The 13,654-nt window shown below is 40.0% G+C and overlaps 2 protein-coding genes across 2 annotated transcripts in view; one reads left to right on the forward strand and one right to left on the reverse strand.

Moving 5' to 3' along the window:
- Window positions 1-1,663: 1,663 nt before the first annotated feature.
- Window positions 1,664-2,317, reverse strand: CAPZA3 (capping actin protein of muscle Z-line subunit alpha 3). Its single transcript, XM_062012419.1, is given in 4 exon segments — window positions 1,664-1,785; window positions 1,788-1,926; window positions 1,929-2,014; window positions 2,017-2,317. Coding segments are annotated over 4 exon segments (648 nt in total).
- A 504-nt stretch (window positions 2,318-2,821) lies between these two features.
- PLCZ1 (phospholipase C zeta 1) overlaps window positions 2,822-13,654 on the forward strand; it is a 49,899-nt gene continuing 39,066 nt past the window's right edge. The window contains exons 1-3 of the mRNA XM_061988857.1: window positions 2,822-2,835; window positions 3,315-3,438; window positions 10,929-11,163. Of these exons, the coding sequence (XP_061844841.1) occupies window positions 2,822-2,835; window positions 3,315-3,438; window positions 10,929-11,163 (373 nt within the window). The remainder of the gene's footprint in view (window positions 2,836-3,314; window positions 3,439-10,928; window positions 11,164-13,654) is intronic.

Here is a 13,654-nt window from a genome sequence, read left to right on the forward strand (position 1 = left end):
CAGCCTGCTCTATCAGATTGCAGTCATCAAAGTCCTGTTGTCACAAAATTGAAATCCTCTCAATGGCACCAGCCAGCAGTTAACTTGAATATTTCATCTATTTTTGTCTGCTTTTTTTCCTCTGTCGGGCAAGATGGAGGAAAAGATAACTTGGGCCCCACTATCCTTTACTTTTTCCCCCAGGGTTTTGTAATCTTCCTTGATGTCAGTCACTTTGTGGCTCATTGTGTCATTGACATTCACATGGAAGAAGAGTGGAGGATAGTAGCCCACATACCTGACAAAGACGTGGCACTCTCTCAGCCATATCTTGGCTCTTGGCTCCTGGCTCCCAGCATGCAGGACACCTCTTGTGACTTCTTATCAAATCGACAAATTGATCACTCAGTGCCTTTTTCACAGGGAGTCATCCACTATGAGCACAGGTCGCTTCTTCTTACAGTGCTCACTTCCTGTTACTGATGGAGTAGTTGCTGAGGTTACTTTTTCTGGTCCTTGCTTGAGTGTATCTACTGTTGTTAGTGCCTTGTATTTATTTTTGATAGGGATGCTGGAGGGTAGGTAATGAAGCGGAGTCCTGCTTTTTCAGATCACCAGGGCCCAAGATGTTTCTTTTTCAGTGTTGTTTCGTACAAGTACATGATTTTGGAACAAGCTATTAATCTCCATCTCTGCTCCTCTAATACTATGGAGTCTGCTCATGGTTTCTTGCAACTCCTCCACCTGATGCTGCAGCTCTTGGCCTTGTAGGCACCTATCACCTTTGCAGGACATATGTTTGGACATCCACTGCAGCTCTCCTGTACTGAGGCATCCTTGCTACTCAGCTCCATCTGGGAGGACATATCAATCTTCTCCAGGGCATTCTCCTTGTGGACTCCAGCTTTAGCTCTCAGTTGAGTGCTCATCATCTTGGCAGAAGGAGATCTGGAGCCCTGCCCTGGGTTGTGGTTCTCTGTGTAGGTTGCAGGGACTTCCCTGCCAGTCCTTCCCTGTGTCAACTGCGGTGCCTGCCCTGGCTGACATGCTTAAATCCCCCGTGGTTGTCTCAGCATGGCCTCCTGGCAGGACCTCCCCCCCTGGAGGGTCTCTCTGCTCCTCCTCAGCTTTTGCTGGCTCTGGGAACCCCTTGCTCGCCTTGATCTGCCACTCAGCCGCAACAGACAGAAGGGTTGCTGCTGCCACGTTTCTCTCCGACTCAAAGGCACAGACAGGGTATTTCCTGGGTTTCAGTATCAGTAGAAAACTCCAGAAACAACACCTTTTGGCAAATCTTTGCCAACCTGCCTTATTGATTTTCTTATAGCCAAAGTTACCTATAGTATGAAGTTATATAAGTAAACATGATACTTAGTAAAATTACAAAGAAAAGTCAAGAACATGCTTGCTGGCTCACCTGTGGCACTGTACAGCCTTTGACATTTTGACCATTACTGGTACCTCTAGAAGCAGTTGAAAAGTACATGAACAAAAAAAAAAGAACCACCAGTATTTTCAGTCACTATAGACCTACATTATTTTCAAAGTGGTAACTGACTGAAGACAGTTTCTGCACTCTGCTGGGCAATCCAGAAGTAAATCAACTAAACATCCCAGTTGGAGGGTGTGTGTGGGTGTGTTAATGTTGGTTATTTTTGGGTTTTTTTTTTTTTTTTTTTTTAATTTAGGCCATCATATCAAATAGTTTCAATAAGTGTGGAGGCACTTCTCTATCAGAGACATTGATGTTCAGATACTGATCATTCAATAGTTTATTCCAGTTCATAAAAGTGTTGAGTAATAGGGAGTTTCCTCTGACAAAACCTGAATGTTTTCCAGAATGGCAATATGAAACTTGGTATCCTCAGCTTTCAGAAGTTTCACAAAATCTGTGGCACACTGACTTTGGTCTATAGCATTTAGAGTCTCACTCACAGACTTGCTCACTCACAGACAATTACGTGGAGGTTGGCATCTTTGAATTAGTGCATCACAAGGAGAAAGATCCCTGTAACCTATATAGTAAGTGGAGTCAAGTCCAGTCTGACTTCCAAAAGCTGTTCCTGATTTTTTCCTCAATGCAGGCCATAAACAGCTGCCTCTTCCTAAGTCTTTTTTTGACCACACAGCAGTTTCCTACAGGAAAGTAGCAGCTCACAAAGGCCTTCAAACCCCATGGAAGGCCTCTCACCAACTCTTCTCAACAACTCCGTCTAGCATCACATCCTACAACTGGTTTGCTGATTACCTCCCACAGGTGGTCAAACTCAAAACAGAATTAGTCCTGAGGGTCAAAGAAGCAGTTTCCCCCTCAGTCACTGTAGCAGGTCTGTAGCATGGTGCACTTGTTTATTTGGTTGAGGTGAAGTAATTTGCATTGTGATAGGTAGTCTCCTGCATTACCAGCTTGTCATCTTGGACCAGAGTAGAAATTTCTCAGTAGCTTGGCTGATCTCCCTAGATGGAGACTAGGCACAGTAGGCCACAAATTAAAGATACTTTCTCCAGCTGGCACAGTTCCTGCCTTGTGCACTTGCTGGTGACAAGGACTACCCAAAGGGTGGGAGACCGGAAGCAAGTGGAAGGCTGCTTTATGCCAGAAGGAAATGGCACAAGATGGCGGCAGGGTGTGGTGCTGGGCAGGCACATCCACTCCTGGAGGCCACAGTTAGTGACTTCACAGTGGCATTGGGGTAGCGTTGGCGGGGGGCCAGTGTTGGGGACCGTGCTGAGAGGAGGCAACAGGCTGTAGTGGACACTGGAGCAAGCCAAGGTGATGCCCCGCCAAACACTGCTCACGCCACTGCAGTGAAGATACCAGAGCACGCAATACAGAGCCACCATGGAGGAGAACAGATATCCTTCTCCTGCTCTTTTTCTTCCTCCTTTTGCTCCTCTACCTCCTTCTCTTCATCTCCTTGCCCTGAAACAACTGCCATTGTGTGATTTCCCTCTGCAGACCTCTTTCCTCCAGGCCTGGGATCCCTCAGATAGATGTCAGGGAAGGACCCGGTCCTGTCAGGGACAGTTGATGCTGGTTGGGTGTGTGTAATGCTGCACATGCCCTCCAAGATGTTTGATGTTGATGCTTCTTTTTCCACCTTTCCCTACAACTGCTGAATCCCCTCAGCCACCCCACATTTCCCTCCTCTCACTATGGTCCTTTCTTCATCCTGCCCGTTCCTTGTATTCCTTTACACTCTCCCCTTTTTTTGTCACTATTTCCCTTTGAGATTATTTTTCTTTCAAGCTTTGAATTTAAAAAAAATAAACTACTCCCCCTATTTAAAGGGAATGACATAGGCTAGAAATTTCCTTAACCTGATCTCTCATACGTGGTTTTTGTCCATCATTCAGGATGAGTTCAGGACTGGGAAGATTGATTTAGACAGCACAATGAAGCTGCTTGAAAAACTACAAATGCCTTTTGATTATGCACACATAAAACATATTTTCAAGGTGAGGAATATGTAGATTAAACAATTAAATGTGTTTAGAATTCCAGTTACAAAAGTATCTTATATTTCCTGACTATTAAAAAATGTTTGGACAAGTGAATTTCATGCTAGTAGGGTGTGCAAAATCAGCAAATAATTTGCCTTGTCCAGGTTTTATTTCAATGTAAAACAGATAACTGAGTGATTGCACCAGAATCATAAAATAGAGTCATAGAATTCTTTAGGTTGAAAAAGACCTTTAAGATCACCAGGTACAATCATTAGCCTAACACTGTCAAGTCTACCAGTAAACCATGTCCCTGAGCATCACAACTATATGTCTTTTAAATACCTCTAGGGATGGTAACTCAATCACTTGCATGGCAAGCCTATTCTTATGTTTAATAACCCTTTTGGTGAAGAATTTTTTCCTAACATCCAATCTGAACCTCCCCTGGTGCAACTTGAAGTAATTTCCTCTTGTTCTATCACTCATTACTTGGGAGAAGAGATCAACATCCAAGTAATGCCATAACTTCACCACATCAAAATAGTGATGTAGATAGAAAGTGTGTAGGTCTTGCTTCTCAACCTTTTTGTCACATGGTCTCACTTGAGAAAAATTAAATCATTCTGGTTTAGTCATATCTAGCTGTTTTTTTTATCAAATTAATGAGACCAGACTTGCCTATCTATTTCTGGGCAAAGCCATTAGAGTAACTTCCTCAATATCTTTTTGCCATGGTATGAAGTTGTCTGATCTGCTCAGGCTTTAGATTAACATAGATCCATCCACTTGTTCATTCAATTTTTCTCTGAAGTATTTAAGAGGTGTGCCTAGATGGATGGGAATTGCACCTTAATCCCTGAGAAAGGATGGTTTTTCAATGAAGGTTACATGATACATCTAGAAACTGGTATTTCTAATATGTTACTTCAGTGTGGAAGCAAACTACCCTCAAGCAGATGCAGTACCAGCATGCAAATATTGCTAAATTGAGTGCCCTCATGCTGACAGGTAGGCAGAGGGAAAGCATTAAGATTTTCATTGAGACAAGGTAAAACTGGCAATATGAACTCAACTCATGCTAAAAATGCTGCCTATGGTTTTTGAACTTGCACTGCAATGAAAGAATTGCCAACTTTGAGAATCTCATGAGAAATTAAAACTGTTTCTCATTGTTTCATGTATTTTCCACCTATTTTGATTTGGCAGAAGTTTGATAGATGTGAAATAGTAGGTATAGAAGTGTAATTATTATTTAACAATATACTCAACACTCTGATCTAGTTATCTGTAGCAGTACTGTTAGGTGTTCTTTCCTACTTGAAAGACTTTAGTGTATTTAGTAGTTTTGTGGCTAAAACTACTTATCAGAGTAATAGTATCTTAAAATGCAAAGTAGCCTGGAAGGAAATCTTACTGGCATCATAGCCGGTAAGTATACGTCAACAGTTAATCAAAGGGTTGTACATGACAATCAATTTCATGGAAAATAGTTTTTAAAGAATTATCTGCTTTTTTTTCTTGTCTGTTCTTTTACTTTGTTTTACTGTAATGTTCCTTTGAGTAATATCAGAATTATGAACGTTAAGATTTAAAAGAAAATAAATTTTCATACAGTTCTTCTGCAGAGCAAGTCTTTGCCAATATACTTATTTGTCTGAATAGCAAAGATTTGACACGCATTAAAATAAGAATAATAATACACCAACAAAAGTCTTATAACAGTCTTTTTTATATTGATCTGGTTTTAACAACACTTATTTTAAAAGCTCTCCTGTGTAATGTTATTGCCTGTATTTCTTCAAGAGGGAATACAGGTTTAAAACTTAATTTTTTGTCCAGCTTCACTTTGTGCCAGTACCTTAGTGAACATCTCCAGAATCCTGATAGATTTTTTAATTCTAAAATCAGTTAATATTTTCTTTTTCTATATAATAGCAATGAGTAAATTTGCATTTTCTTAAGGATGTAAAAAATTAGATTGAAGATATCAACGTTAGATGTGGAATTTTTCAAGCAGTAATTAAATGTGCATTATTAGCATTTATATTGCATTGCTTATTGGTGATTCCTGTTAAAAGTGATCATTACAATTCTCTTTCACAAACTCAATGTAAGTACTTAGGTACTGATTTGTAAGATTTTTGGCTAGAATTTCTCATGAAATTTACTTTCATACTTGTTTTGGTTATCTAATGTGTTCTTGCTTTTGTTGTTGTACATATCTTAGGATATGTATAGGAAGAAGCTGGTGATGTTCCATTAAGCTTTTAGTTTCTATGGTCTCTTCACAACTAATCTAGTTTAATAGCAATCAAAAGTCTTTAAAAAGTAGGCAGAGCTCAAGTAAGCCATTTCATGTTTCTAGACACTTTTGGGGAAGCTCTACTAACCATAGCAGGTGCCATGTTATTAAATGCTGAAATTTAGCCTTTTTGGTACTCTCAGTTTAACAAGGTGGTGTAGTTTTAAGCCCAGCCATCAACAAAAAACCACACAGCTGCTCTCTCACCATTCCCCACCCCATGGATGTGGAGGAGAAAAGATAATCCAGGGCCTTATGGATCAAGCCAGGGACAGGGAGAGCTCACTCCTCATTTATTGTCCCACACAAAACAAACTCAGTTACTCAAGTGAGGGAAGAAAACAAGATCAGTTTAATCAGCTACCAGTTAGAAACAGAACAAACAGAAAGCAAAAAAAGAGTAGGATGATGTGAAAAATAAAACCAGCCTTTTAAGACCTCCTTCTCCCCAGGCTCAGTTACCTGCTCCCAATAGCTCTGCCTCCTCCCTGGTCAGTAGCAACAGAGGGGCAATAAATGGAGGTTGCAGTCGGTCCATTACAGATGGTCTCTGGCATTCCTTCCTTCACAGAGAGAAGGACTCACATTCTTCCCCTGCTCTAACACAGGGTTCCTCCCTCAGAGTACAATTTTTAACAAACCTCTCCAGTGTGAGCCCTTCCCAAGAGCTGCAGCTCCTCACAGAGTCCTCCTGCATGAGTCTCCTCCACAGCCAACAAACTCCAGACACATTCTGTTCCAACACAACCCCACCATAAAATAACAACTTCCTTCAGGAACAGCCATCCCCTCTGGAATGAGATCCTCCACAAGCTACCAATAAACCTCAGGTCTACCATTATCCTCTGTGAGCTGCATGGGGACAGCCGCCATCTCACCACAGCATGCAAAAGGGGTCTCTGGTCCATCATACCGTCTCCTCTGTTCCCTCACTGATCACTCCTCTCTCTCATCACGCTCCCATTACCACCTTTTCAAGCTCCTTTTCCTTAAAAAGTGATTGTGAATGCACCCAATTGGCTCAGCTCTAGATGTGGGTCTGACTTAGAGCTGGGGAGTTTCAAACAACTTCTTACAGGAGCCACCACTGCAGCCCCTACCCCATTATCAGAAAAAGCTCCACACAAATCAAACACAGGAGCAAACAGCTATGAATTTTGATTAGCTTACAGTGTTAATCGATGAAGCAAAGAATTACCATTTATCTGTGATTTTGTGAGCATTTTTGTCAGTACATCTCAAAAGTTTCTCTTAATTTTGCAACTTTTAAGAATAACACAAACTAAAATGTTAGGAATGTCTATATTTCGTTTGCTCAATTACATATCTCATATAGAAATTTTTAAAGGCTAAATAAAATTAAGCCTCAGAAAAATTTAAATGGCATAAGTTGTAAAGAAATCTTCTCAAATTCTTGTGCCCTTTGGGTTTTTCTAGTGATTTTTGTACTGAAACACTGAAATTAATTAATGTGTTAACATTTCGTAAGCGCTATGAAAACAAGCTTACAGTTTAAGAATTCTGGAAGTGTGAATAATTAATCTGAGTTAAACATTCTGTCATGTTAAGAATAGAACACAATGTCATAGGTTATTGTGAAGTATATTGTCTCCAAACTTTAATAGTGTTTCTTATTTGATATATTCAAAGACTTGGATCTCATGATAATTTAATCATCCTTATTTCATTTTTTAAGATTACTGTTTGCTGTATGTTGCATGTAAATTTAACTAATAGAGTCTACAATGTGATCTGAATTGCTGTTGGAGAAGTGTTGTATTACATATATTTTATGACTGATAAATTTTATACTGCCATTTTATTTTACTGCATAATATCTTAGAGGTTTTCTAAAATGTGTTTTAATATTGTATATGCATTATATAGAATTTTATTGTAATTACTTACTTGCTAATTGTGTCATATAGTACACTTTATAGAAGATATTTTTAACACACAAAATCAAATCTGCATGTTGTGAATAGAAATTGAAGTTACATGTAGAATAGAAGAACTCATGCTCTGGTGACAGAGGATGCAGAGAAGGCTAGTGAAGGCTACTGCTGCCTTTGCTTTGGTCTTTATGGCCAAGGCCAGCCCTGGAGAAGCCCAGTCCAGCAAGGATAATAGGATGGACAACAGAGGACTTGCCCAGGGTGGAAGAGGAAGAGGTGAAAGACTTATTGGGAAAGCTTAACACTCAAAAGTCAATGAGTCCTGATGGGATGCATCTGAGAGTGCTGAGGGAGCTGACTGATGTGAGTGCTAAGCCATTCTCCATCATTTTTGAACAATCATGGAGGACAGGCGAGGTACCTGAGGACTGGAGAAAGGCCAATGTCACTTCAGTCTTCAAAAAGGGCAGCAAGGACGACCCAGGAAACTACAGGCCGGTCAGCCTCAACTCCATCCCTGGAAAGGTGATGGAACAACTCATCCTGAATGTCATTACTAAACATATGAAGGAAAATATGTTTATCAGGGGGAGTCAACATGGATTCACCAAAGCAAAATCCTGTCTGACCAACCTGATTGCCTTCAATGAAGGCATAACCGGCTGGCTAGATGAGGGGAGAGTAGCGGATGTCATCTACCTTGACTTCAGCAAGGCTTTTGACACTGTCTCCTAAAACATCCTTATCAGAAAGATCAGGCAGTGTGGCTTGGATGAGCAGATGGTCTGGTGGATCGAGAACTGTCTGAATGACAGAACTCAGAGGGTGATGATAAACGGAGCTGTCATGATTTGGCCCAGCTAGCACAGAAGCAGCATGACAGTCTCTTGCTCGGTGCCCCCTATTCACCCCCCATTCACCCCCAGCCTCATTAGGATGGCGGAGGCCCCAGTGAAATGGAAGGAAAAAGATAACCAACGATGTTGTGGATTGAGACAAGGGCAGGGAGGGCTCACTACCAATTGCAGTTCCAGGCAAAACAGACTCCAGTATTTGACTTAGAGAGGAAAGTAGGAAAGTTTATTCTACTACCTACAAGAAACTGAACAGACCAAAAAGCAAAAAGAGAGTAGGATGATGAGAAAATTACAACCAGCACTTTAAGATCACCCTCCTCCATCCCTCCTTTCTTCCCGGGCCCAGCTCACTGATCCTGATATCTCTTCCTCCTCCTTCAACGGCTTGGGGGGCAAGGAATGGGGAATGTGGTCAGTCTCTCACAGATGGGCTCTGCTGCTTCTTTCTTCTCAGATGAGGATGACTTCTTGCATTCTTCCCCTACTCCGATATGGGCTCCCTCTCATGGGACACAGTCCTTAAGAACCTTCTCTGGTGTAGGTTCTTCCTAGCAGCTGCAGCTTCTGCCAATACAGGGCCCCTCACACGGGATGCAGTCCTTAGTGATTATTGTTGACATGGATTCTTCATCACTATTGCAGTTTCTGCAGATACAGAATCCGTCCCTCAGGACACGGCCCCTTATGGGCATAATTTTAATGAGCTTCTTTGGTGTGGGTCCTTCCCCGTAGTTATAGTTTCTGTGAATATTGGGTCCCTCCCTTGGTACACGACCTCCTCCAGCCATAGTTACTGCCCCTGGCACGGGGTCTTTAATGAAGTGAATCACTGCCCCTGGCTTGGGTTTTTTAGCAAAATGAGTCTCTGCCACTGATTCGGGGTCGTTATCAAAATGAATCTCTGCCCTTGATGTGGGATCTTTAATGAAATGCAAGCAAATTTCAGCTTCACCAGTCTTTTCTGTAGAATACAGGGGAGTTTCTGCTCCAGCATACCTCCTTCTCTTTTCCCTCACTGACCTTGCAGTCCTCATGGTTGCTTCTCTCTCCCCACTCCTTGCATCACCACCAGCCAGAGAAGAAGAAGGGACAGAAGAAGGAAGGAATAGGAAGCAGAAACAGGAAGAAGCCTCCTCTTCCGGCTTCTTAAAAAGTGATTGTGGAGGTGTCTAATTGGCTGAGCCCCAGAAGTGGGTCTGGCTCAGAGCTGGGGAGAGTTGTGAGCAACTTCTTACAGGAGCTATCTTTACAGTCCCTTCTCCCTTACCAGAAAAAGGCTGTCATGTCAAACTATGACAGGAGCCAAGTTGGAGGCCTGTGGCCAGTGGGATTCCACAGGGATTGGTTTGGGGCCAGTCTTGTTCAATATCTTCATCAATGACCTGGATGAGGGGACAGAGTGTACCCTCAGTAAGTTTCCTGATGACACCAAATTGGGAGGACTGGCTGATTCCCCAGAAGGCTGTGCTGCCATTCAGAGCAGTCTTGACTGGCTTAAGAGTTGCACAGAGAGGAACCTCATGAGGTTCAACAAGGGCAAGTGCAGAGTCCTGCACCTGGGGAGGAACCATGCACCAGTACAGGCTAGGGATTGACCTACTGGAGAGCAGCTCTACATAGAGAGACCTAGGAGTCCTGGTTGATAATAAACTAACCATGAGCCAGGAATGTGCCCTCGTGGCCAAGAAGGCCAGTGGCATCCTGGGATGCATCAAGAAGAGTGTGGCCAGCAGGTCGAGGGAGGTTCTGCTCCCCCTCTACTCTGCCCTGGTGAGGCCTCATCTGGAGTCCTGTGTCCAGTTCTGGGCTCCTCAGCTCAAGAGGGACAGAGAACTTCTGGAGAGAGTCCATCACAGGGCCACCAAGATGATCAGGGGACTGGAGCATCTTTCTTATGAGGAAAGGCTGTGACAACTGAGATTGTTTAGATAAGAGCAGACTGAGGAGAGTTCTCATTAAATATTTACAAATATCTAACTAGTGGATGTCAGGATGCTGGGACATCACTTTTTTCTGTTGTATCTAGTGACAGGACGAGGGGTAATGGAAAGAAGCTGGAACACAAAAAGTTCCATTTAAACATAAGGAAACTATTTTACTGTGAGGGTGACGAAGCCCTGGCACAGGCTGCCCAGGGAGGGTGTGAAGTCTCCTTCTCTGAAGGTTTTCAAAACCTATCTGACTGTGTTCCTGTGTGACCTGATCTAGGTGGACCTGTTTTTAGCAGGGAGCTTGAACTAGATGATCTCTACAGGTCCTTTCCAACTCCTACCATTCTGTGATTCTGTAGTATCATTTGATAGGGCATTTCAGTCACTGATGCCTGAAGTTTTCTTCATTGTTTTTGATTTGATTATGATTAGATATAATAGAGTGTTTTGAGTGTATCTTTGTATCATTGCATATCTTTTTTTTTATTGACTATTTTTGTTTTGGTTTTGTTTTCAGAAAACAGTTGATAAACAGAAGACACATACAATTAATATAGAAGACTTCAGGGCAATTTATCGAACTATTGCACACAGACTTGAATTTCGGGAACTTTTCCAAATTTACTCTCAAAACAGAAAAACTTTATCTACCCCTGAGCTCATTGAATTTCTCAAAAGAGGACAAGATGAAACTGAAGCTTGTGAAATAGCTGCCTTAGAAATTATTTTGAAGTATGAACCCATAGAAGAAGGTATGCATAGTTTAAGTATTTGATTTCCAAGTCTTATTTATTGTACTTCTGTCAGTGACTGTAGTTTTAAATACCCATCTGACTATGCAAATTGAACATTTTAAAAGAAAACTAATATCAGCAATCATAGTATAATTATGTACACTGTATAATATCTTTTGTGAGCACTTGTACAAAATATTGATTTTTAAAAAATTCTGATCTTTAAACATTGTGAATATAATAATGCAAGAAGTCATTAATGAAGCATGATAAATTTACACAGCATATTGCTCAGTGGTAGTGTATTACATGACTTACTAGATCCATCACTATTAGTCCTTGTTGAACAAAATACAGTTTTCAGACAATAGATGAACTAATATATACTGCACTAAATCTTTTTAATGTCCTCTGAAACATGTGAATGATCATTATTAGGAAGGCAGACTGACCTTTTCTTGTGTAGCTAAGTGTTCAAAAATAATTTTGTTTAATTAAATAGGGTAATATAAATATGAGATTATAAGGATTAAAAAAAATAGCAACTGGTTAGCAGTTTTGTTAACAACTGGTCTGTTCAGTACAGAATATTTATTTTACAGGAAATCAACCATATCAGTAATAATAGATGAATTTTATTTTAATAAAAAAGTATGAAAATCTGAAGGCTGGGAACAGCATTTTTGAAGATTAGAACATGTCAGAATTTAATATTACTTAATTTAGTTTAACTATTCAGTTCTGTGATTCACAATGACAACCCATTCCATTTCAAAACATACCTTACAACCAAGATCATTCTATTCAGGTGTCATGTTAATTGTTACAGTACTGTATACAGTATTATATCTTACCAAATTAAAGAATACATGCTATTAGATTTTGATATAATACTTCCATTTTGTACTATTTAAAAGTACCATTTTAATAGAATACTCTCCAAGAATCACACTTTTTGCACTTGATATGTCTATGTTTGAGTGTCACATGGCAGAAAGTTTAATTGTAGAAGTAATCTAATAACAGATTTCACAGAGGAGAACATCTTCTAAAGATGCATCTACTGAGAAGGTTATATCTTTTTCTTTACTGAGAAAGACTGAAACCTTAGACAGTTATACTCCAGTTTGCTATCAGCTGGATATGATTGCTAACAATATCAGGGCTGCATTGTAAACGTGGTGGATTATCAGCATCTTTAGCAGGCATAGTGTCTGTTTATGTCTACTGATGTCATTATGTTATTTGTGTTAAAGTTATAATTATTTATTTATCCTCTCCCAAGCTGAATTTCCATTTTGTTCTCTGATCAGATTCTAAGAGTAGCTCTCTAAACACAGAATTGTATCATAGAATCATGTAACTGTTCAGATGGAAAGGAATTTCAGGAGGCCACCCACTCCAGTCTTTTGCTCGATGCAAAGTTAATAGTGTATTCACAATAGGTTTCTAGGGTTTTTTTTTTTTTAAGGTCAAAATTTGAAAACCCCTGAGGACAGAGATCGATAGTCTCCTTCTTTTGCCCAGAAATGGCTTCCAAGGTTTCTTGCAACATGATTTTCCCCGGGATGAAAGTGAGGCTGGCCAATCTGTGATTCTCTGAAAACTCCAGTTTAATTTGATGGGTGTTTTAAAGTCATCAGAATAATATTCTAAAACCATTAGACAAAAACTTCACACAATTATTACTTTAAAAACATTGAGTACTTTTTGATAACTTTTTTTTTTTTTCATTCTGCCCTATTTATCTTTGTCCCTTGTTCTTCTATGTATTCTGCTCTTCAACTCTTTTTTGGTCATCACAAACCATTTTTTTAGTTTACTTTTCTTAGGGTTCTTTCTGACATTTTGCTTGGAATTAACAATATAAGCTTGGTGCATCTGTCAGATAAAGAATTTGATTAGTCCAGAATATATTTGTGAATCAAAAAACCATGTTCTGTTTATTCCTAGAATATACAGTATTTTAAACTTGTTTTGTGTATGTGCATGCATATGTGACATATAGAAAGAAGGAGAGCATGCAATTGCAAGGAGTGACTTTTGATCCCATTTGTCAACGTAAACCAAATATAAGAGTAGATACCTCAGTCAAATTCCTACAGGCTTCATAAAAAGTCATATGAAATAAAAAAGATTACTTCAAACTCTCAACTAAGACAGTGGCTGAAGCTGGGTTTATGAGACAGAAGAATTCAGATGTGTGAAAGCACATGTAAATATCCAATTTTAGCAAAAGCTTTCACCAGAAGACAATAGATTAATAGATTGAAGGCTTTAGAAAACAAAACAGCAGCTCAAACAGATACTTTATTCCAATATGAATCTGTATTGCAAGTGTGGATTGGGTGGGAAATAGATTCCCTGCAATATAAAATCAGAGTAGAAAGAAATAACTATATCCTTACTTTAGCCAAGGAAATAGTTCTGTCTTTACTGTTCACTTAGAGTATAAATGTTTTAGTCTAACATTAAGTAGCCAAATTTCATATTAGGAAATTCCATCTGA

The sequence above is a fragment of the Colius striatus genome, chromosome 1 (assembly GCF_028858725.1).
Source record: "Colius striatus isolate bColStr4 chromosome 1, bColStr4.1.hap1, whole genome shotgun sequence".
NCBI lineage: Eukaryota > Metazoa > Chordata > Aves > Coliiformes > Coliidae > Colius > Colius striatus.